Source organism: Oncorhynchus mykiss, chromosome 5 (assembly GCF_013265735.2).
Source record: "Oncorhynchus mykiss isolate Arlee chromosome 5, USDA_OmykA_1.1, whole genome shotgun sequence".
In the NCBI taxonomy this organism is placed as follows: Eukaryota; Metazoa; Chordata; class Actinopteri; order Salmoniformes; family Salmonidae; genus Oncorhynchus; species Oncorhynchus mykiss.
Window position 1 is genome coordinate 22,193,171 of NC_048569.1, and position 24,714 is coordinate 22,217,884.

The window sequence follows — 24,714 nt, forward strand, 5'->3', positions numbered from 1 at the left end:
TATTTGTAATGACAATTACAACAATACTGAATGAACAATGAACCCTTTAATTTTAACATAATACATAAATCTATTTAGTCTCAAATAAATAATGAAATGTTCAATTTTGTTTAAATATTGCAAAAACAGTCTTGGAGAAGAAAGTAAAAGTGCAATATGTGCCATGTAAAAAAGGCTGCCGTTTAAGTTCCTTGCTCAGAACATGAGAACATATGAAAGCTGGTGGTTCAATATTCCCAGTTAAGAAGTTTTAGGTTGTTATTATAGGAATTATGATGCGTCAACTATTTCTCTATACCATTTGTATTTCATACACCTTTGACTATTGGATGTTCTTATAGGCACTTTAGTATTGCCAGTCTAATCTCAGGAGTTGATAGGCTTGAAGTCATTAACAGCGCTGTGCTTCAAGCATCGATTGCTAAGAGCTGCTCGCAAACGCAGTAAAGTGCTGTTTGAATAAATGCTTAAGAGCCTGCCGCTGCCTACCACCACTCAGACTGCTCTATCAAATATCAAATCATAGATTTAATTATAATAAACACACAGAAATACGAGCCTTTAGTTTCCGGATTTGACCATATTAATGACTATCATTTCGAAAACAAAACGTTTATTCTTTCAGTGAAGTACGGAACCGTTCCATATTTTGTTGAACGGGTGGAAACCCTAAGTCTAAATATTGCTGTTACATTGAACAACCATCAATGTTTTGTCATAATTATGTACAATTCTGGCAAATTAATTACGGTCTTTGTTAGGAAGAAACACAGTTTGCAATGAGCCAGACAGCCCAAACTGTTGCATATACCCCATCCCGCATGCAGGAGCGTAATCATCGCCTGACACTAATTAGCATAATGCAACGGACATAAATATTCCTATTCATGGAAATCACAAGTGAAATATATTGAGACACAGCTTAGCCTTTTGTTAATCACCCTGTCATCTCAGATTTTCAAAATATGCTTTACAGCCAAAGCTAGACAAGCATTTGTGTAAGTTTATCGATAGCATAGCATTTTGTCCAGCTAGCAGCAGGTAACTTGGTCACGGAAATCAGAAAAGCAATCAAATTAAATCGTTTACCTTTGATGAGCTTTGGATGTTTTCACTCACGAGACTCCCAGTTAGATAGCAAATGTTCCTTTTTTCCAAAAATATTATTTTTGTTAGCGAAATAGCTCTGTTTGTTCTTCACGTTTGGCTGAGAAATCACCTGGAAATTGCAGTCACGAAAACGGTGAAAAATATTCAAAATTAGCTCCATAATATCGACAGAAACATAGCAAACGTTGTTTATAATCAATCCTCAAGGTGTTAGGATATCTATTTGATAATATATCCGTCGGGACAATTAGTTTTTCAGTAGGACCGATTGGAGTAATGGCTACCTCTGTACTTTACACAAGAATTTCTCTGTGGGCATCAGGTGACCACTTACGCAATGTAGCCGCCTACGGCTATTCTTCAACATAAATGCGTAAAACTACGTCACAATGCTGTAGACACCTTGGGGAATACGTAGAAAGCGTAATCTGGTTGATAGCACATGAACAGCTCAATAGGGACTCATTGTAACGCAGCGCTTTCAAAATATGGGGCACTTCCAGATTGGATTTTTCTCAGGCTTTCGCCTGCAACATCAGTTCTGTTATACTCACAGACATTATCTTTACAGTTTTGGAAACGTTAGAGTGTTTTCTATCCTAAGCTGTCAATTATATGCATATTCTAGCATCTTGTCCTGACAAGATATCCCGTTTTAAAACGGGAACTTTTTTTTTCTCCCAAAAATGAAAATACTCCACCTAGAGTCGCAACAGGTTATGTCATAATTATGTACAATTCTGGCAAATTAATTACGGTCTTTGTTAGGAAGAAACACAGTTTGCAATGAGCCAGACGACCCAAACTGTTGCATATACCCTGACTCGGCTTGCACTGAACGCAAGAGAAGTGACAAAATTTCCCTAGTTAACATTGCCTGCTAACATTTATTTTAACCAAATATGCAGGTTTAAAAATATATACTCTGTGTTGATTTTAAGAAAGGCATTGATGTTTATGGGTAGGTAGATTTGTGCAATTTACGTGCTTTTTTCACGAATGCGCTTTTGTTAAATCATCTCCTGTTTGGCGAAGTTGAAGTAGGGTGTGATTCGATGATAAATGAACAGGCACTGCATTGATTATATGCAAAGCAGGACAAGCTAGTTAACCCAGTAATATCATCAACCATGGGTGGTTAACTAGTGATTTTGTGAAGATTGATTGTTTTTTTTATACGATAAGTTTAATGCTTGCTAGCAACTTATCTTGGCTCCTTGCAGCCACAAGGTCATTTTGACGCTACACTGCTGTAACAGGTGGCCTGCCACGCAGTTTCCTCATGGATTGCAATGTAATCGGCCATAATCAACGTCCAAAAAGGCAGATTACCGATTGTTATGAAAACTTGAAATCGGCCATGCCGATTAATCGGTCAACCTCTAATTGAGGCCCTCTTTGGGTATCTTCACTCTGAATTGTGTATGTGTAAGTAGACAAAAAGCTAACATTCCGATTCAAAGGTTTTATAAGTCTGATGTGGAAATGTTTCCCTTCAACACAACTGGTAGTAGTTGCTCTTTTTTTGTATACATTAACTCCACACCCTGTCTGCTTGCCTTTGTATTCCCTTCCCCAGGTATTAATGGGATATTGTTGTCATTAGGAGGAGGTGGAGAAGCTGAATGGACTTAATACTGTTCTCAATAGGAGATCATCCCCACACAGTGGTTGATACGCCTTCCTCCTCCCCCAACCTTCCTCCTCCCCCAACCTTCCTCCTCCCCCAACCTTCCTCCTCCCCCAGCCTTCCTCCTCCCCCAGCCTTCCCCCCCCCCAGCCTTCCTCCCCTATTAGATGGTGATAGAGATGCCCACTTCTCTGTCTGAGAGAAGATAAACATACTAATGTTAACCCCTTAAATGTAGGGATGCACCAATATTACATTTTTTGACCGATACCCGATAATACATTTTTTTGCGGCCTTTTTAGCATTCTAATACAGTTAGAGTTGAAACACACACGGACCTGCTGTTTCGTTGTTCATTTGTTCAATCGTTTCATTCTCAACCAGAATTTCATCATACATGTCAAGCAGTGAAGTTTCAGCTCTGTCTGTCCGTGGCCTCTCCTCTCGCGGGGCCTCTTCAGTGCGCACTGTCACTGTGTCCGTTTCTATCTTGTCCAGCTGTGTCACGTAAACCCTGTTTCTTGTCTGCATCGAAGTAGCGGTCCTTGTACCTAGCATCGAGCATGCTGGCGACACAGTAAAGAGGCTCGGAGAGAATGACACAAGTTACTTGTTCACAGCCTCTAGTAGAGTACTTTTGCAAGTTTTGTTGAGCAGGCGTTTCAATGCCATGACAGAGGGTATCACGTCTGCTGCAGACGCAGTTGATGAGCTTATTTCTCCAGTCAGTTGTTCAAATGGAGCTAGGAGTGTTTCCAAGTTTCTAACATGTTCTCAAATGCAATTGAAATGGCAGCAGCAGTATGAGAATCAGCACATTCTTGAGCATGCAATAAGGCTTTCCTCAGTACGAAATCCTTGTCAACCCACTGTGCTGTTAGACTCAGCATGCTCATGGGGCTGATATCGCTGGTCCAAATGTCAGTTGTGAAACTAATAGCAGTGATGGCCATAGCAAGTAGCTCATGAATGTGCGTTTCAACGATACTGTGTAACTCCGATAGGGCAACATCTGAAAAATAGTGCCTGCTTGGAAGTGTGTACTGGGGCTCGAGGTGCCCGACCAGTCGACGAAAGCCAACACCATCCACGACAGAGAACGGTTGATTGTCAAGGGCAATTATCTTGGCGTTAATGGATTTTACCTTTGAGGTGTCTCACTGAAATGTTCTTACTTTTTCAAATGACTGCTCAACTTGAACTTGTTTAATTGTTGGAAGTGGGCACTTAGTTTTTTTCGGCTTTTCTTCTAAATAGTCGCCTAACGTCTGGGGGTGATGCACTTTCAAATGAGTAATTAGGTTTGTGGTTTTGAAAGATTTCACTTTCTCCCCTCAGGAAATAATAGCAGCACAAACATTGCTTATGGCCTTTTTGTTATCTTCCTCTGAAACTTCAAAGTAGATCCACACAGCAGACATTGTGGGCCAGGTTAGGAATAGTGTTGCGCGTGTAGCGTTGTATTTTTCGTGGCGTCATTACGTCATCTACCTAACGTTATATAGGTATACATGTCCGCTTTGACATCGGTGTTAAACTAGACATTTGTCCGATGTTGTCATTTTTTGCTAATATCGTCCGATTCTGAAATGCTTACCGATATATCATGCATCCCTACTTAAATGTAAAGTCCCCATGTTTGGGGAGTCTATTAGATATATATATATATATATATATATATAAATTCAGTTCAATGAGAACGCTAGCCCCTAGCTGCAAAAGCAGGGTGTCTGTCTGCAGAAAGCTGAGTATCTTGGTTATTGATCTGTGCCTTAAAATCTTTGGTGTGGCCTCAATCTGCCTGACTAACCGGTGTCTGTATGTAGCCTCGCTACTGTATATAGCCCGTCTTTTTGCTGCTGTTCTATTTTTTTACTTACCTATTGTTAACCTAATACCTTTTTTGCACTATTGGTTAGAGCCTGTAAGTAAGCATTTCACTGTAAAGTCTACACCTGTTGTATTCGGTGCACGTGACAAATAAACTTTGATTTGACTTACTACATTATATGGGCATACTAATGTATAAGGGCAGGCCAAGCCAATGACCTAATTTCAAGATAGTTGCTACCTACATTCCTGTTAGCGCTGTGGAGCATAAACAAAATAAACACAGAATACATCGATTCACAACGAGAGCCGGGACTCTGCAGATCATGATTATGTCTTATTTGTTTGCCTGTGACCTACTGTTATTGATCACCAGTCCCGAGAGTCAAAATGTTTATTTTACACAATGTTTTCAGCAAACATCTTACAAGGTAAGCTTCCATTTGGTCTGTGTTTGAGCTATAGCTACATGGGGGTATAAAATTAATACTTAGGTTGGTAGGAACAAATCTAGCCTATTGCCAATGTTATCTGATGATATATGACTTAATGGCAACATAGAATGTCCACCAAGTGACTCTTTGCTCATCAAAAATATGACGTCGCCTGCTTACACGCCGTAGGCATCCATTACACAGGGTATTGGCTACTATGGCACCTTGACAGTCTTGTAGCCAATGGGATAAGCTTTTTAGGAATATGCAGTTGGCCTGGGTGGACAAAGCAAGGCCTAGAACATTTTATGCGTAATGCAAACTATTGCTACCTGGCTCAGAGACGAGACACACCAAGCACGCTACATTACATTGTAAACAGATTTAATCTCTATAATTTCATCGCTTTAGCATAAAATATCGCTTCTCAAGGAAGAAAAAAGGGGGGGGGGGGGGAGACTAAGAATATCGAACAGGAAGCTAGAAAAAAGGCTGCTATGTATACCGATCTCGGATCAGGGGAGCGATTTGGGCAGCGATTATTTCGACTCAGCCGAGGAAGATTGCTTTCTAGAAGGATTGGATCCACTTTTAGCTCTGTAAGTAAATTATTTTCATGACTTTATATCGATAATTTACTAAACTTATCAAAAATTAAATGTATTCTGCTATTTGTGCTTTGGATCTGCTATTTGTGCTTTGGATTTAGTTTACATAGGCCTATGTAACAAGTAATTTCTATGTTTCATAATAGTTCACTGTTCTAAGTTTCATCCTTGTAACTTTGGAGAGGCCACTAAACTCTCCTAGCCGTTGTTTATTTGTGGTTCTCACTGTTTGCATTGTGTGTGCTTCACACCAATTTGAGTCACTGTATAGATACAGTTTAGGCTTAGTGTGTTTACAGTAATATTTTGTAAATATAGTCAACTGTAATTCTGTGTCTTCAACAATATATACATTTATTTAATTCACAACAGAGTGGAGGAATCAGAGGATATGGAGGATGACATTTGGGCACCATCCCTCCCCAGCAAGCGCCCCGCCGGTCAACGTCTTCACCCACTCTGCCATGTCAACCACCCCATCTGATGGTTCCACATCCACTTTTAATAGACCTCTTGAAAAATAAAGTAGTGTCTTGTGGCACCATTCATCCTAACAGAATCGGTTTCTCCAACACCAAGGTAAACGACATGACAAAGACAGCGGAGAGGGAGACCATACTGTCGATCAGGACTAACAAGCTGCTTTTTGTGAAATGGAAGATCACTAGCGAAGTAACCATATTCAGCATAAGGCATTCAATAACAACCATGTCTCAAGGAGGGTGAAAAAGGAAGAATATCTCAAATCCTGTTTCTGTGAAGGACTACAATGCTATCATGGGGGGTGTCGACCTATCTGATGTTCTGATAGGCTACTACCAGGTCCTCCACAAGACCAGGAAGTGGTAGATTTTTTTTTTTTTTTTACACTTTGTGGACATTGCTACAGTAAATACTTTCATTCTCCACAAGTATATGGCCAAAGCAAAAGGTCAAGCTCCTCTTTCCCAGTTGGCCTTCCGAGAGCAGCTGGTGTTGGAAATAGCTGATTTGGGGGCCCAAAGCAACCTCATAACCATCACAAGACCACCCACTCAAGGTGAGTGCCACTATCTAACACACATGACAAAAGAACAATCTGGAGGGTAAAATGCCAGATCTTCTGTCCGAAATGCCAGTTCGCTTTTTGTTTCCTGGTAGAGAGGGACTGCTTCAAAGACTCATGACATGCACAAGCTACGGTGAAAGTGAAATCTAATCATCTACACCTGGGATGTAAAACGAACACGACTGCCATTTGTAAATAGTAAAGCTTATTTCTATTTTGCACCTTTTTTTGTGAAGGACACGTGTGTAACCAAGTTCGTTTTTTATGTACAGTACCAGTAAATCGTTTGGACACACCTACTCAGTCAAGGGCTTTCTTTATTTTTACAATTTTCTACATTGTAGAATAATAGTGAACACATCAACATTATGAAATAACACATATAGAAACATGTATTAACCAAGAAAGTGTTAAACAAATCAAACTAATGTTATATTTGAGATTATTCAAAGTAGCCACCCTTTGCCTTGATGACAGCTTTGCACACTGTTGGCATTCTTTCAACCAGCTTCACCTGGAATGATTTTCCAACAGTCTTGAAGTTCCCACATATGCTGAGCACTTGTTGGCTGCTTTTCCTTCACTCTGCCATCCAACTAATCCCAAACCATTTCAATTAGATTGAGGTCGGGTGATTGTGGAGTCCAGGTCATCTGATGCAGCACTCAATCACTCTCCTTTTTGGACAAATAGCCCTTACACAGCCTAGAGATGTGTTGGGTCATTGTCCCTTTCAAACACAAATGATAGTCCCACTAAGTGCAAACCAGATTGGATGGCATATTGCTGCAGAATGCTGTGGTAGCCATGCTGGTTAAGTGTGCCTTGAATTCTAAATAAATCACAGACAGTGGCACCATCACACCACCACCTCCATGCTTCACGGTGGGAACCACACATGCGTAGATCATCCGTTCACCTACTTCGTGTCTCACAATGACACGGCAGTTGGAACCAAAAATCACACATTTTGACTCATCAGACCGAAGGACAGATTTCTACTGGTCTAATGATCATTGCTTGTGTTTCTTGGCCCAAGCAAGTCTCTTCTTTTTATTGTTGTCCTTTAGTAGTGGTTTCTTTGCAGCAATTCGACCATGAAGGCCTGATTCACGCATTCTCCTCTGAACAGTTGATGTTGAGATGTGTCTGTTACTTGAACTCTGGGAAGCATTTATTTGGCCTGCAATTTCTTAGGCTAGTAACTTTAATGAACTTATCCTCTGCAGCAGAGGTAACTCTGGGTCTTCCTTTCCTGTGACGGTCCTCATGAGAGCCAGTTTCATCATAGCGCTCAATGGTTTTTGTGACTGCAAGTTGAAATGTTCCGGTTTGACTGACCTTCATGTCTTAAAATAATGGACTGTCGTTTCTCTTTGATTATTTGAGCTATTCTTGCCATAATATGGACTTGGTCTTTAACAAACAGGGCTATCTTCTGTATACCACCCCTACCTTGTCACAACACAACGTATTGGCTCAAATGCATTAATTTGTGGAATTTCTTTCCTTAACTTTTAGCAAGGCACGCCTGTTAATTGAAATGCATTCCATGTGACTACCTCATGGAGTTGGTGGAGAGAATGTAAAATGTGCAAGGCTGTCATCAAGGCAAAGGGTGGCTACTTTGTAGAATCTCAAATATAAAATTGTTTGTTTTTGTTACTACATGATTCAATATGTGTTATTTCATAGTTTTGATGTCTTCACTATTATTTTACTATTTAAAAATAAAGCAAAATCCTGGAATGAGTAGGTGTGTCAAGTTTTGACTGGCACTGTGTATCTGTTGCTTTTATATTGTTTTTGTAAATTTGTATGTGGGACCAATACATTGGATATGCCTAGGCTAAACTTTCAGGCACGTTGGAAGGTTGAAAAACAGTTGGATGTCCCCCGACACTACCACAATGTTTGAGAGATGTTGGTGTTGTGGAGATTTTGTTTTTATAGCGAACAATAACTTTTAGGCACATCCAGTGTGCAAAAACAGTGCAATTACCACATTTGGACACTTTGGAGAAGTGAAAGGACACTTGAATGTACCCTGGTTGATATGGTAGAAATTGTATTTTTATGCTGAACAAATAGCATTTAGGGATTGCAAATATGTAATTGCACTGGAATTGTCTAATTTACAGACATATCAAAATCAAATCCAACTTTATTTGTCACATGCGCCAAAGACAACAAGTGTGGACTTTACTGTGAAATGCTTACTTACAAGCACTTACTAAAACCATCTGTCCATTTTTATTTGTTAGGTCTATCAATCCATTTTTTCCCTGATTGTTCACATGTTGTGGAAGCCATCTAACGTGTTTCCAGCTCTGGGAATCAATTCACTAATAGATTGTCATTGAAAGATGACTTTCAAAATAAAAAACGGTTATTTTGTGTGTGTGTGATCTTGTGTTTTCTGAACTATGTAACTCCTATCTTTTGACCATTTCCGCATCTCCCACATGTCTTCTTTCCAAATATACCAAGTTTTGGCATGTCAGAATCATGTAATTACACATGAATAGCAGTTTACTTTTGGGTATGTCTATTTAGGTGAAAATCAACATTTTGTCATTACATTTAAATGGTTAACTGTAGAATAGCCAGAAATGGCACTGACAGAAAGGGGAGCCGTGCTTCTAGCTCCTAGGCAACTTTACAGTATTTTGTTTTTGTAAAGTCATGGCCAAAAGTTGAGAATGACACATTAATTTCCACATAGTTTGCTGCTTCAGTGTCTTTAGATATTTTTGTCATGTGTTGCTATGGAATACTGAAGTATAATTACAAGTGTTTCATACGGAGTCAAAGGCTTTTATTGACAATTACATGAAGTTGATGCAGAGAGTCAATTTTTGCAGTGTTGACCCTTCTTTTTCAAGACCTCTGCAATCCGCCCTGGCATGCTGTCAATTAACTTCTGGGCAGCCCATTCTTGCATAATCAATTCTTGGAGTTTGTCAGAATTTGTGGGTTTTTGTTTGTCCACCCGTCTCTTGAGGATTGACCACAAGTTCCCAATGGGATTAAGGTCTGGGGAGTTTCCTGGCCATGGACCCAAAATATCGATGTTTTGTTCCTTGAGCCACTTAGTTATCACTTTTGCCTTATGGCAAGGTGCTTCATCATGCTGGAAAAGGCATTGTTCGTCACCAAACTGTTCCTGGATGGTTGGGAGAAGTTGCTCTCGGAGGATGTTGGTACCAGTCTTTATTTATGGCTGTGTTCTTAGGCAAAATTGTGAGTGAGCCCACTCCCTTGGCTGAGAAGCAACCCCACACATGAGTGGTCTCAGGATGCTTTACTGTTGGCGTGACACAGGACTGATGGTAGCGCTCAACTTGTCTTCTCCAGACAAGCTTTTTTTATGGATGCCCCAAACAATTGGAAAGGGGATTTATCAAAGATAATGACTTTACCCCAGTCCTCAGCAGTCCAATTCCTGTACCTTTTGCAGAATATCAGTCTGTCCCTGATGTTTTTCCTGGAGAGAAGTGGCTTCTTTGCCGCCCTTCTTGACTCCAGGCCATCCTCCAAAAGTCTTTGCCTCACTGTGCGTGCAGATGCACTCACACCTGCCTGCTGCCATTCCTGAGCAAGCTCTGTACTGGTGGTGCCCCGATCTCGCAGCTGGATCAACTTTAGGAGACGGTCCTGGCGCTTGCTGGACTTTCTTGAGTGCCCTGAAGCCTTCTTCACAGTTGAACCACTCTCCTTGAAGTTGTTGAGGATCTGATAAATGGTTGATTTGGGTGCAATCGTTACTGGCAGCAATATCTTTGCCTGTGAAGTCCTTTTTGTGCAACGCAATGATGACGGCACTTGTTTCCTTGCAGGTAACCATGGTTGACAGAGGAAGAACAATGATTCCAAGCACCACCCTCCCTTTGAAGCTTCCAGTCTGTTATTCGAACTCATCCAGCATGACATAGTGCTCTCCAGTCTTGTCCTCGTCAACACCCACACCTGTGTTAACGAGAGAATCACTGACATGTCAGCTGGTCCTTTTGTGGCAAGGCTGAAATGTAGTGGAAATGTTTTTTGGGGGGGTTTCAGTTAATTTGCATGGCAAAGAGGGACTTTGCAATTAATTGCAATTCATCTGATCACTTTTCATAACATTCTGGAGTATATGCAAATTGCCATCATACAAACTGAGGCAGCAGACTTTGTGAAAATTAAGAATTGTGTCATTCTCAACTTTTGGCCACGAATGTATGTGTTATTTCTTAGGTTATTAGGCCAGAATTTTTTTTGTGTAATTACATACAGCCGGGAATAACTTTTGGATATCAGAGTGACGGTAACTCACCAGCATTATGACCAGGAATACGACTTTCTTGAATTGGATCCTTTGTTCGTATCCCCCAAGGCAGTTTAACTGATTCCAGAGGTTGATCCAAAACATCGCCAGAGGAGAAGAGGTATTCGGAGTGTACTTCTCTGGAAGAATTTCCTTCCAATGACACATCAGGACTTGTAACGCACTCTGTTTCACGGTAACATTGCATTTGGCTTCTCAGTTCATCGCTCAGACAGGAATAAATATCTCTCTGGGAAGAAGGAGTGCGGGGGTGTATGTTTCATGATTAACTATGATTGTGATAACATACAGGAACTCAAGTCCTTTTGTTCACCCGACCTACAATATCTCACAATCAAATACCGGCCGTGTTACCTCCGAAGAGAGAATTTTCTTCGGTTATAGTCACAGCCGTGTATATTCCCCCTCAAGCCGATACCACGACGGCCCTCAAATACTTTATGCAAGCTGGATACCACACATCCTGAGGCCGTATTTGTTTTTGCTGGGGATTTTAACAAAAAAAAATTGAGGAAACCGCTGCCGAAGTTCTATCAACACATTGACTGTAGTAATTCGCGCTGCTAAAACACTCGACCACCAACTCCAACTTCCGAGATGCCGACATAGCCCACCCCTTCCCTCCCTTCGGCAAATCTGATCACGACTCCATTTTGCTCCTCCCTTCCTATAGGCAGAAACTCAAACAGTAAGTACCCGTGCCAACGACTATTCAACGTTGGGCTGACCAATCGGAATCCACACTTCAAATTGTTTTGATCATGTTGACTGGGATATGTTCCGTGTATCCTCTGAGAATAACATTGATGAATACACTGATACAGTGACTGAGTTTCTCATGAAGTGTATAGGAGATGTTGTTCCCACTCTGACTATTAAAACCATACAAACAGTGTAGTTATTCCCTCCGCAATGCAATCAAACAGGCAAAACGTTAGTATAGAGACAAAGTGGAGTCGTAATTCAACACAAGACGTATGTGGCAGGGTCTACAGACAATCACGGACAACAAAGAGAGAACCAGCCTACTCACGGACACCGACGTCTTGCTTCCGGACAAACTAAACACCTTTGCCTGCTTTGAGGACAACACAGTGCCACAGAAGCGGCCCGCTACCAGTGAATGTGGGCTTTCCTTCTCTTTGGCCAACGTAAGACATTTTAAGCGTGTTAACCCTCGCAAGGCTGCTGGCCCACACGGCATCACTAGCTGCATCAGAGCATGCGCAGACCCGGTGGTGGGTGTGTTTACGGACATACTCAATCTCTCCCTATCCCAGTTTGCTGTCCCCACATGCTTCAAGATGGCCACCATTGTTCCTGTACCAAGAAAGCAAAGGTAACTGAACTAAATAACCATTGCCTCATAGCACTCACTTCCGTCATCATGAAGTGCTTTGAGAAACTAGTCAAGGATCATATCACCTCTACCTTACCTGATACCCTAAACCATTTAAATTTGTTTACCACCCCAATAGATCCATAGACGATGCAATCGCCATCACACTGCATACTACCCTATCCCATCTGGACAAGAGGAATACCCATGTAAGAATGCTGTTCATTGGCTATAGCTCAGCATTCAACTCCACGGTACCCTCCAAGCTCATCATTAAGCTCAAGGCCCAAAGAATACTTCCACTTCGCTGATCCTCAATTCATACAAATAGACTTGAAATCACTGGCCACTTAAATAATGTTTACATATTTTGCAGTACTCATCTCTTATGTACAGTTGATGTCGGACGTTTACATACACCTTAGCAAAATACATTTAAACTCAGTGTTTCACAAATCCTGACATTTAATCCTAGTAAAAATTCCCTGTCATAGGTCAGTTAGGATCCCCACGTTTTTTGAAGAATGTGAAATGTCCGAATAATAGTAGAGTGATTTATTTCAGCTTTTATTTATTTTGTCAAATTCCCAGTGAGTCAGAAGTTTACATACACTCAATTAGTATTTGGTAGCATTGCCTTTCAATTGTTTAACTTGGGTCCCTTTACACTTGTGTGTGTATAAGGTAGTAGTTTTGGAATTGTTAGGTTAGATTGCTCGTTGGTTATTACTGCATTGTCGGAACTAGAAGCACAAGCATTTCGCTACACCCGCAATAACATCGGCTAAACGTGTATTTTACCAATTTTACCATAGCATACCATCTATCCTCACCGAAATATAGACCAAAAATTCTAGGGGTGAAATCAGATTGTCACAGAAGGAGATATCTCCTCTCCAGGACTGGAAGTAAAACTTGTATATAATTTCAGCCAGTAATTTTGAGAGGTGCTCACGAGCCAAAATGTTTTTATTTAATTTAAGTACTACATCTGTTTCGTATGATGTTACGTCCTGCTATGATTATTATTTATAATAACATATCATACTTACAATTTTTTTAAAGTGTACAATATGTTGCAAATTTTTTTGTGCTTTAGAACCCGGGCTGCATCTTTAAGTCTAGCTCTCCAGGATTAGGGAAACCCGAAAAGCTGTTTCCCATGGATACTGTAACCCCAGGGAGAGTTGTTCAGGAACCCTTTCCCCTTTTAACACGCACCCTTTTTTCCTTATTTTTTTTGTCTCCTTTTTCTCCCCAATTTCATGGTATCCATTTGGTAGTTACTGTCTTGTCCCATCGCTGCAACTTCCATTCGGACTCGGGAGAGGCAAAGGTCGGGAGCCGTCCGTCCTCCGAAACACAACCCAGCCAAACCGCACCGCTTCTTGACACAATACCCATTTAACCCAGAAGCCAGCTGCACCAATATGTCGGAGGAAATACCGTACGCCTGGTGATCGTGTCAGGAGTCGCTAGAGCACGATGGGACAAGAACATCCCTGCTGGCCAGCTTCCACTCTTCTGGGAAGGGTTCCCACTAGATGTTGGAATTTTGCTGCGGGGACTTGCTTCCATTCAGCCACGAGAGCATTAGTGATTCATTACTCCAGAGAACGCGTTTCCACTGCTCCAGAGTCCAATAGCGGTGTGCTTTCCACCACTCCAGCTGACGCTTGGCACTTTGCATGGTCTTGTTAGACTTGTGTGTGGCTGCTCGGCCATGGAAACGCATTTCATGAAGCTCCTTACGAACAGTTATTGTGCTGATGTTGTTTCCAGAGGCAGTTTGGAACTTGGCAGTCAGTGCTGCAACCAAGGACAGACGATTTTTTACGCGCTTCGTCACTCGCTTGTCACTTTCTTTGAGCTTGTGAAGTCTACCACTGAGCCGTTGTTGTTCCTAGACATTTCCACTTCACAATAACAGCACTTACAGTTGACCGGGGCAGCTCTAACAGTGCAGACATTTGGAAACGTGGCATCCTATGACTGCTACGCTGAATGTCACTGAGCTCTTCAGTAAGGCCGTTCTACTGCCAATGTTTGTCTATGGAGATTGCATGGCAGTGTGCTCGATTTTAAACACCTGTCAGCAACTGGTGTTGCTGAAATAGCCGAGTCCACTAATTTGAATGGGTGTCCACATACTTTTGTGTATATATAGTGTACCTCCGATCTTCATTTGAAAATAACTTTGCTTGGAAAACAATAAAAAGGCGGCAGTAGTACTGTTTGTCCGTCTTGAGACACCGTGGCCAGTATACACTCCCTCAAAATAATTAGACTTAATCTAAGAACTCGGAATCTGTCATTAATTGTGACGTTTTTGCTGAGGTGATCTTAGTCACTCAATTAGATTTAACTTGGGTGTTTGGTGCCGTGAAGTGAAGAAATGTGCATGAAAACGAGTCATGTCTCGTTGAATTACGACAAACACTTCATCGAGGAGTCCCTACTGTTGACCAATCACCAACGAAGGGGCGTTGACTTCGGCTGGCCTCGAGGGGAAAAATTCTTGCCTGATGCCAAAACGTCACAAAATGTCATCATAATATATGCATAAACTGTTTTGGATGGGAAGCTTGCAGAATCCGTTAGAGTTAGGCAGGAGATATTAAGATGGCGCTGAAGAACATGGCTGACGTTTTACATTCTCCCAACCAAAATTCTGCAATTTTGTTATTTTTTTTGCAGTTTGTTGTCTTATTTGTTAACTTATTGTGTAGATAATGTTGCTACTGCTGTCTCTTATGAACGAAAATAACTTCTGGACATCAGGAAAGTGATTACTCACCGCGGACTGGAAGAAACGTTTTCCTTTAACGAGTCCGATGAGAAGTAGTATATCCTGCTTACACTGGAACAGGCCCAGATCCACGCCTTCTGCGTGAAGAAAAGACGGTGGAAAAATGCATATCGGGGATCCTTCTGAGAATCCGGAGGCGAGCGAGTAAACTCCCACTGCCATCCGTTCTTCTTGCTAACTTACAATTATTGGAAAATAAAATTGTTGACCTACGATTTTAGGATTATCCTACGAACGGGACATTAAAAATTGTAACATCTTATGTTTCATCGAGACGTGGCTGAATGAAGAAATGGACAAAGAGCTAGCGGGATTTTCCATGCACCGGCAGAACAGACACGCTACCTCTGGTAAGACGAGGAGGGGTGGTGTGTGTGTCTATTTGTCAATAACAGCTGGTGTGCGATGTCTAATATTAAAGAAGTCTCAAGGTATTGCTCGCCTGAGGTAGAGTACCTTATGATAAGCTGTCAACCACACTATCTACCAAGAGAGTTCTCGTCTGTATTATTCGTAGCCGTCTATTTACCACCACAAAGCGAAGCTGGCACTCAGACCTCTCTCAACCAACTGCATAAGGCCATAAGCAAACAAGAAAATGCTCACCCAGAAGCGGTGCTCATAGTGGCCTTGGAATTGAATGCTGGCAAAATTTAAATCCGTTTTACCAAATTTTTACCAATATGTCGCGTGTAAACATGGGGGGGAAAAAATCCTGGACCACCTTTACTCCACACACAGAGATGCATACAAAGCTCTCCCCTGTACTCCATTTGGCAAATCTGACCACAATTCTATCCTCCTGCTTACAAGCAAAACCTAAAGCCGGAAGTACCAGTGACTTGCTCAATACGGAAGTGGTCAGATGATGTGGATGCTTCACTACAGGACTGTTTTGCTAGCACATACTGGAATATGTTCCGGGATTCATCCAATGGCATTGAGGAATACACAACCTCAGTCATCGGCTTCATCAGTAAGTGCATCGATGAAGTCATCCACACAGTGACTGTACGTACATATCCCAACCAGAAGCCAAGGAATACAAGCAACATCTGCATCGAGCTAAAGGCTAGAGCTGCCGCTTTCAAGGAGCGGCAGTTTATAAGAAATCCCGCTATGCCCTGAAGACAAACAAGCAAAGCATCAATACAGGATTAAGATTGAATCCTACTACACCGGCACTGACGCTCGTCGGATGTGGCAGGGCTCGTCGAATGTGGCAGGGCTCGTCGAATGTGGCAGGGCTCGTCGAATGTGGCAGGGCTCGTCGAATGTGGCAGGGCTTGAAAACCCAGACACGAGCTGCCCAATGATGCGAGCCTACCAGACGAGCTCAATGCCTTTTATGCTCACTTCGAGGCAAGCAACACTGACGCATGCACGAGAGCACCAGCTGTTCTGGATGACTGTGTGATAACGCTCTCGGTAGACGTGAATGTGGTAGATGTGAACAAACCTTTTAAACAGGTCAACATTCTCAAAGCAGCTTGGCCAGACGGATTACCAGGACGTGTACTCAGAGCATGCGTGGACCAACTGTCAAGCGTCTGCACTGACATTTTCAACCTCTCCCTGACCAAGTCTGGAATACCTAAATGTTTCAAGCAGACCACCATAGTCCCTGTGCCCAAGGAAGCGAAGGTAACCTGCCTTAATGATTACCGCCCTGTGGCACTCCCGTCGGTAGCGATGACATGCTTTAAAAGGCTGGTCATGGCTCACATCAACAGCATCCTCCCAGACAGCCTAGACCCACTCCAATTTGCATACCGCCCCAACAGATCCATAGATGATGCAATCTCAATCGCGCTCCACACCGCCCTTTCTCACTTGGACAAAAGGAACACCTATGTGAGAATGCTGTTCATCAACTATAGCTCAGCGTTCAACACCATAGTGCCCACGAAGCTCATCACTAAGCTAAGGACTCTGGGACTAAACACCTCCCTCTGCAACTGGATCCTAGACTTCCTGACAGGCCACCCCCCAGGAGATAAGAGTAGGCAACACCACATCTGCCATGCTGATCCTTAACACTGGGGCCCCTCAGGGGTGTGTACTTAGTCCCCTCCTGTATTCACTGTTCACCCACGACTGGTTGTCAAACACGACTCCAACACCATCATTAAGTTTGCTGACGACACAACAGTGGTAGGCCTGATCACCGACAACGATGAGACCGCCTATAGGGAGGAGGTCAGAGAACTGGCAGTGTGGTGCCAGGACAATGACCTCTCCCTAAATGTGAGCAAGACAAAGGAGCTGATCGTCTACTACAGGAAAAGACGGGCCAAACAGGCGGGCTGTAGTGGAGCGGGTCGAGAGTTTCAACTTCAAGTTCCTTGGTATCTACATCACCAACGAACTATCATGGTCCAAACACATCAAGACAGTCTTGAAGAGGGCACAACAAAACATTTTCTCCCTCAGCAGACTGAAAAGATTTGGCATGGGCCCCTTGATCCTCAAAAGGTTCTACAGCTGCACCATCGAGAGCATCCAGACCGGTTGCATCACCGCCTAGTATGGCAACTGCTGTAAGGCGCTACCGAAGGTGGTGCGAATGGCCCAGTACATCACTGGGGCCAAGCTTCCTGCCATCCAGGACCTTAATAGGCGTTGTCAAAGACTCCAGTCACCCAAGTTGTAGACTTCTATCCACAAGCCATAAGACTGTTGAGCAATTCATAAAAAGTGCCACCGGACAATTTACATTTACCCCCCCTGCTGTGCACTGCTGCTACTCGCTGTTTGTTTGTTACCTAGTCACTTTGCCCCCACCTGCATGTACAGATTTCCTCAACTAGCCTGTACCCCTGCACACTGACTCGGTACCGGTGCCCCGTCTTTATATAGCCTCGTTATTCTTATTCTTATTGTTATTTTTTATTATTACTTTTTTATTTTAGTCTACTTGGTTAATATTTTCTTCTTCTTGAACTGTACTGTTGGTTAAGGGCTTGTAAGTAAGCATTTCACGGTAAAGTCCACACTTGTTGTATTCGGCACGTGTCACAAAGTTTGATTTAATTCCAGTGTTGGAGATGGAGGCAGAAGTGTGGCTCAGGTTGCTCTCTCAGCAATCTTTCAACTTACACAATCGGTGTTCAGTCATCCCTGGGCGTTAGTGCATTTCAGAAGGGACTGGATGGAGAGATTAGTGACTGTTCTAACATACCTCTCTTGTATGTGTTCAGGTTGGTGGTGATAGCCTTCTCTCCTGTTATTTTAAGACCAGTGAGACAATATGGAGTCAAAACAGGCAATAGGGCCTCAAACTTAACATAACACACACTGCAACCTTAACACACACACAGACTTGCACATTATATCGTATTTGTGTACTCAAATGGGACAATGAGGTCAGTCTAAAGAAGGCCAGTTTTATTGCTGCTTTAATCAGCACAAAAGTTTTCAGCTGTGCTAACATAATTGCAAAGGGGTTTTCTAATGATCAATTAGCCGTTTAAAATGATTAACTTGGATTAGTTAACACAATGTGTCATTGGAACACTGAAGTGATGGTTGCTGATAATGGGCCTCTGTAGATATTCCATAAAAAAACAGCTGTTTCCAGCTACAATAGTAATTTACAACATTAACAAAGTCTACACTGTATTTCTGATCAATTTGATGTTATTTTAATGGACTAAATGTGCTTTTCTTTCAAAAACAAGGATATTTCTAAGTGACCCCAAACTTTTGAACAGTAGTATATATATATTTTTTTACCTACCTAGTTTGCAGAGAGAAACTGACGTGGACTTAAATTCATTTTGTTTCTCTCGCTGAACTTCAAAAATGATTCTGTTGTATTCTGCAATCAAATGTTTTTGCAACATACAAAGAAAGCTAAATGATGCTACCTACTGCTGTTTACAGCTTTTTATTTATGGTGAATAGTGTTTGCAAAACTGGTTATGGAACCTATTATGCTAAATTAAGGAGGGTGGGGGGTGTTGGTGTGTGTGTGGTTTGTGTCTTGGTGTTTTATAAGAAGCAGTATGTTTAGCCTCCAGCTGTGCAGTGACTTCATGATAGAGCAGCTAACTCCTTATTGTTCAGGGATAAAGAGAGAGAGTGTGTATATGTGTGTAGGCTTCATCAGTATGGTATTTCTAACAGCTGGTTTCAGTTAGAGCTCACAGCTAGAACTTCCTGGGGCCTTGGGGTGGGTGGGTGTGTGTGTGTGTGAGAGAGAGAGAGGTAACAATAAAGAGTAAAGAGCTGCTCAGCCTCTCACACACTTTTTCTCCTTGTGCAGTGTACACACACTCCCTGCACAGGCAAACACCTATGTTCTTGTGGTCCTCATTATTTTAGTTTTATTTGGCCTGCTACACAATGGGACCCTTATTCATGATGTGTGTGCTACGTTAGTTTTTTCCTCAACTGTAGTCAGCGACTCAATGTAGCATGTTGGTCTGCTGTGAACAAAACTGGGACCCATTTTGCAATGGCGAATTCATCAGTGACCCCTCATAATCACAACACGAGTTCTACTATGACTTTGGAAGTGCATGGCTGGACAAACCAAGTTTCGGTCCCTGGGAAGGAACATTTTAAAGGCCCATCTCTTGGAAATGGTGAGAACGTTAAGCAAATGTTCTGCAATTCTACACATTTTATCATGGGGCAGTTTTAAAGTTTAAATTACAGTACATTTATGCCTGTAATTGTTGGATACCAATATCCCAGTGAGCATCCCAGGCCCAGGTGACCAAGGGTTACACAAACTGTAGATGAATAATATTGTATTACACTCTCTAAACTTATTCCACGGAGCCCTTGGCCAAAATTTGTTTGAGCTGTTAGTAATATTAATTTAAAAAATAATATACTCCCTGCAGTACCTCCGCAGACCCTGTCCACTTTGAGAACCCCTGCATTATACCCGTCACACACATTCTCTCTCCCCCTCTATGGCACATCTTACTACTCCTCTCTCGACCTCTAGGTCACTTTGCACCTCAAGATTATTGTCCCTACACAGATACTAGACCTCTCTACTCCTGCAAATTGCCATGTCCATTTTTAGCCCCCTCGCTTATCCCTTCTTCCTTCCTGTCTCACTTCCTTTGAGTGGAGACTGACCCCTGAGCTGTTGTAGTTTACGTCAATGTGTTCTCCCTTATATGCATTTAGCAGTGGTGCACTGCCGCTGCTAAATCGTGGCCGGGGTTTCGGGAAGGTAAAACATTTTCAGTGTAAGCGTAAACGGCTAAAACCAGATACATTTTTTAAAATTCAATTATATTTGAGAGCTAACAATCACCAAAATAAAAACTACATCCAGGGAGAATCTGAAATTCCAAAAGTGTCACGGCATCAAATCAAAGTTTATTTGTCACGTGCGCCGAATACAACAGGTGTAGAAATTAGTGAAATGCTTACTTACGGGCTCTAACCAATAGTGTGGAGGGGAAAAAAGTGTGTGTGTGTGTAGGTAAGTAAGTAAAGAAATAAAACAACAGTAAAAATAAATTTGAAAATAAGAGGAGCAAGGCTATATACAGACACCGGTTAGTCAGGCTTATTGAGGTAGTATGTACATGTAGATATAGTTAGTGACTATGCATAGATGATGAACAGAGAGTAGCAGTAGCGTAAAAGATAGGCGTTGGCGGGTGGTGGGACACAATGCAGATAGTCCGGTTTGCCAATGTGTGGGAGCACTGGTTGGTCGGGCCAATTGAGGTAGTATGTACGTGAATGTATAGTTAAAGTGACTATGCATATATGATTAATAGAGAGTAGCAGCAGCATAAAAGAGGGGTTGGGGGGGAACACTACAAATAGTCCGGGTAACCATTTGGTTACCTGTTCAGGAGTCTTATGGCTTGGGGGTAAAAACTGTTGAGAAGCTTTTTTTGTCCTAGACTTGGCACTGCTTGCCATGCGGTAGTGGAGAGAACAGTCTATGACTGGGGTGGCTGGGGTCTTTGACAATTTTTAGGGCCTTCCTCTGACACCGCCTGGTGTAGAGGTCCTGGATGGCAGGAAGCTTTGCCCCAGTGATGTACTGAGCCGTACGCACTACCCTCTGAAGTGCCTTGCGGTCGGAGGCTGAGCATTTGCCGTACCAGGCAGTGATGCAACCGATCAGGATGCTCTCGATGTTGCAGCTGTAGAACCTTTTGAGGATCTCAGGACCCATGCCAAATCTTTTTAGTTTCCTGGGGGGGAATAGGCTTTGTTGTGCCCTCTTCACGACTGTCTTGGTGTGTTTGGACCATTTTAGTTTGTTGTTGATGTGGACACCAAGGAATTTGAAGCTCTCAACCTGCTCCACTACAGCCCGTCGATGAGAATGGGGACGTGCTCGGTGCTCCTTTTCCTGTAGTCCACAATCATCTCCTTGGTCTTGGTTGCGTTGAGGGATAGGTTGTTATTCTGGCACCACCCGGCCAGTTCTCTGACCACCTCCCTATAGGCTGTCTCATCGTTGTCGGTGATCAGGCCTACCACTGTTGTGTCGTCTGCAATCTTAATGATGGTGTTGGGAGTCATGCCTGGCCATGCAGTCGTGGGTGAACAGGGAGCTCTAGGGGAGCTCTAGTGTTGAGGATCAGCGTGGCAGATGTGTTGCTACCTACCCTCACCACCTGGGGGAGGCCCGTCAGGAAGTCCAGGTTCCAGTTGCAGAAGGAGGTGTTTAGTCTATGGTGGTCTGCTTGAAGCATGTTGGTATTACAGACTCAATCAGGGACATGTTGAAAATGCCAGTGCAGACACCTGCCAGTTGGTCAGCACATGCCCGGAGCACACGCCCTGGTAATCCATCTGACCCCACAGCCTTGTGAATGTTGACCTGTTTAAAGGTCTTACTCACGTCGGCTACGGAGAGCGTGATCACACAGTCGTCCGGAACAGCTGATGCTCTCATGCATGCCTCAGTGTTGCTTGCCTCGAAGCGAGCATAGAAGTGATTTAGCTCGTCTGGTAGGCTCGCATCATTGGGCAGCTCGCGTCTGGATTTTCAAGCCCTGCCACATTCGACGAGCCCTGCCACATCCGACGAGCGTCGGAGCCGGTGTAGTAGGATTCAATCTTAATCCTGTATTGATGCTTTGCTTGTTTGTCTTCAGGGCATAGCGGGATTTCTTATAAACTGCCTTTATGGAAGAGTGGCAAGAAGAAAGCCATTTCTTAAAGATATCCATAAAAAGTGTTGTTTAAAGTTTGCCACAAGCCACCTGGGAGACACACCAAACACCAACTTTTTGGCAACAATGCAAAACGTTATGTTTGGCGTAAAAGCAACACAGCTGAACACACCATCCCCACTGTCAAACATGGTGGTGGCAGCATCATGGTTTGGGCCTGCTTTTCTTCAGCAGGGACAGGGAAGATGGTTAAAATTGATGAGAAGATGGATGGAGCCAAATACAGGACCATTCTGGAAGAAAACCTGATGGAGTCTGCAAAAGACCTGAGACTGGGACAGAGATTTGTCTTCCAACAAGACAATGATCCAAAACATAAAGCAAAATCTACAATGGAATGGTTCAAAAATAAACATATCCAGGTGTTAGAATGGCCAAGTCAAAGTCCAGACCTGAATCCAATCGAGAATCTGTGGAAAGAACTGAAAACTGCTGTTCACAAATGCTCTCCATCCAACCTCACTGAGCTCGAGCTGTTTTGCAAGGAGGAATGGGAAAAAATGTCAGTCTCTCGATGTGCAAAACTGATAGACATACCCCAAGCGACATACAGCTGTAATCGCAGCAAAAGGTGGCGCTACAAAGTATTAACTTAAGGGGGCTGAATAATTTTGCACGCCCTATTTTTCAGTTTTTGATTTGTTAAAAAAGTTTGAAATATCCAATGTCATTCCACTTCATGATTGTGTCCTACTTGTTGCTGATTCTTCACACAAAAATACAGTTTTATATCTTTATGTTTGAAGCCTGAAATGTGGCAAAAGGTCGCAAAGTTCAAGGGGGCCGAATACTTTCGCAAGGCACTGTACGTACAGGGATACAGCCCTTTGTAGTCTGTAATAGTTTGCAAGCCCTGCCACATCCGACGAGTGTCGGAGCCGGTGTAGTAGAATTCAATCTTTGCCCTGTATTGACGCTTTGCCTTTTTGATGGTTCGTCGCAGGGCATAGCGGGATTTCTTGTAAGCCTCAGGGTTAGAATCCAGCACCTTGAAAGCGGCAGCTCTACCCTTTAGCTCAGTGCGAATGTTGCCTGTAATCCATGGCTTCTGGTTGGGGTATGTACGTACAGTCACTGTGGGGACGACGTCCTTAATGCACTTATTGATAAAGCCAGTGACTGATGTGGTGTACTCCTCAATGTCATCGGAAGAATCCCAGAACATGTTCCAGTCTGTGATAGCAAAACAGTCCTGTAGTTTAGCATCTGCTTCATCTGACCATTTTTTTCATAGACCGAGTCACTGGTGCTTCCTGCTTTAATTTTTGCTTGTAAGCAGGAATCAGGAGGATAGAGTTGTGGTAGGATTTACCAAATGGAGGGCTCTGTACGCATCTCTGTGTGTGGAGTACAGGTGATCTAGAATTATTTTCCCTCTGGTTGCACATTTAACATGTTGATAGAGATTTGGTAGAACTGATTTAAGTTTTCTGCCGTAAGATACGGTTGCAGAAACATTATGTACAAAATAATTTAGAAATATCGCGAAAATAAACACATAATAGCACATAGGCCCCACATGGTTTGTTTCAGTAACTCAGATCGCATAAGAGCAAGGCATAAGCCATGACCATTGCAGAATTGCAGGAGATTAGCTTTGAAACTGCAATTTGTCTCTTCGCCCCATGACAAATGTATAAAATTGCAGGAAACAAGCTTCAAAACTGTGAAATAGTCTATCTTCCTTATGGTAAAATGTGTATAATTGCAGGAAATTGGCTTTAAAATAAAGGTGAAAAAAAATATATGTATTTTATTTTAGTCCGCGGCCAAGAGGGCCTCTAAAACCACACCATTGTCCATGCCCACTACCCCTTCCACCCTGCTAACTTAAGCCCTGGTTGTGTGTGCACTGCTTTTCTAAAAGCAAGCGTTCACACACATAAACCTTAATGTAGAGAGACGTGCAGCTGGGGCCTGACTGATACACTCACCAGATAGAGGGGGGAGGGGTGTGTGTGTGTGTGTGTGTCTGCATACATAATCTGACCCAGACCCATGTGGAGAGTCATCGGAGTACACTCTCTCAACCGCTCACATTCTGTAACACACACATCCTCCCTCGTACGTCCCTCCACAGACACCCCTCGTCATACCCGTTTCACGATATGTCATATTTGTCCATTAAATATTTTTTTATATGTAGTGCATGCAGACAATGAATCAAAGTGGTATGTTTTAAATCACGCTCGCTCTCTCTAGTATCTACAGATGAAGTGGCCCATGCTGGATGTTCCTGGAACTTCTGCTTTAAAAGACCCTCGCTCTCCCTCCCCTGCTCACATGGTGAGTGTGTGTGCACTGCAGTCTAGTGACTGTGCAGTGACATCACTTGCCCTGACACATAACATGTAAAAGGACAACTGTACGTAGCAAGTAAGCTTCTAGCTTTACGTACTTTATTGAAGTA

At 42.7% G+C, this 24,714-nt stretch overlaps 1 protein-coding gene across 3 annotated transcripts in view; it reads left to right on the forward strand.

Moving 5' to 3' along the window:
* Positions 1-24,714, forward strand: part of LOC110523432 (transcription factor 7-like 1-B) — a 31,002-nt gene that overhangs the window by 2,803 nt on the left and 3,485 nt on the right. For 2 of the 3 annotated variants that reach the window (XM_036977053.1, XM_021602112.2), the window contains exon 4: positions 24,507-24,590. The exons of the other annotated variant lie outside the window; for it this stretch is intronic. In XM_036977053.1, coding sequence (XP_036832948.1) covers positions 24,507-24,590 — 84 coding nt within the window. The remainder of the gene's footprint in view (positions 1-24,506; positions 24,591-24,714) is intronic. 3 annotated transcript variants of the gene reach the window in all.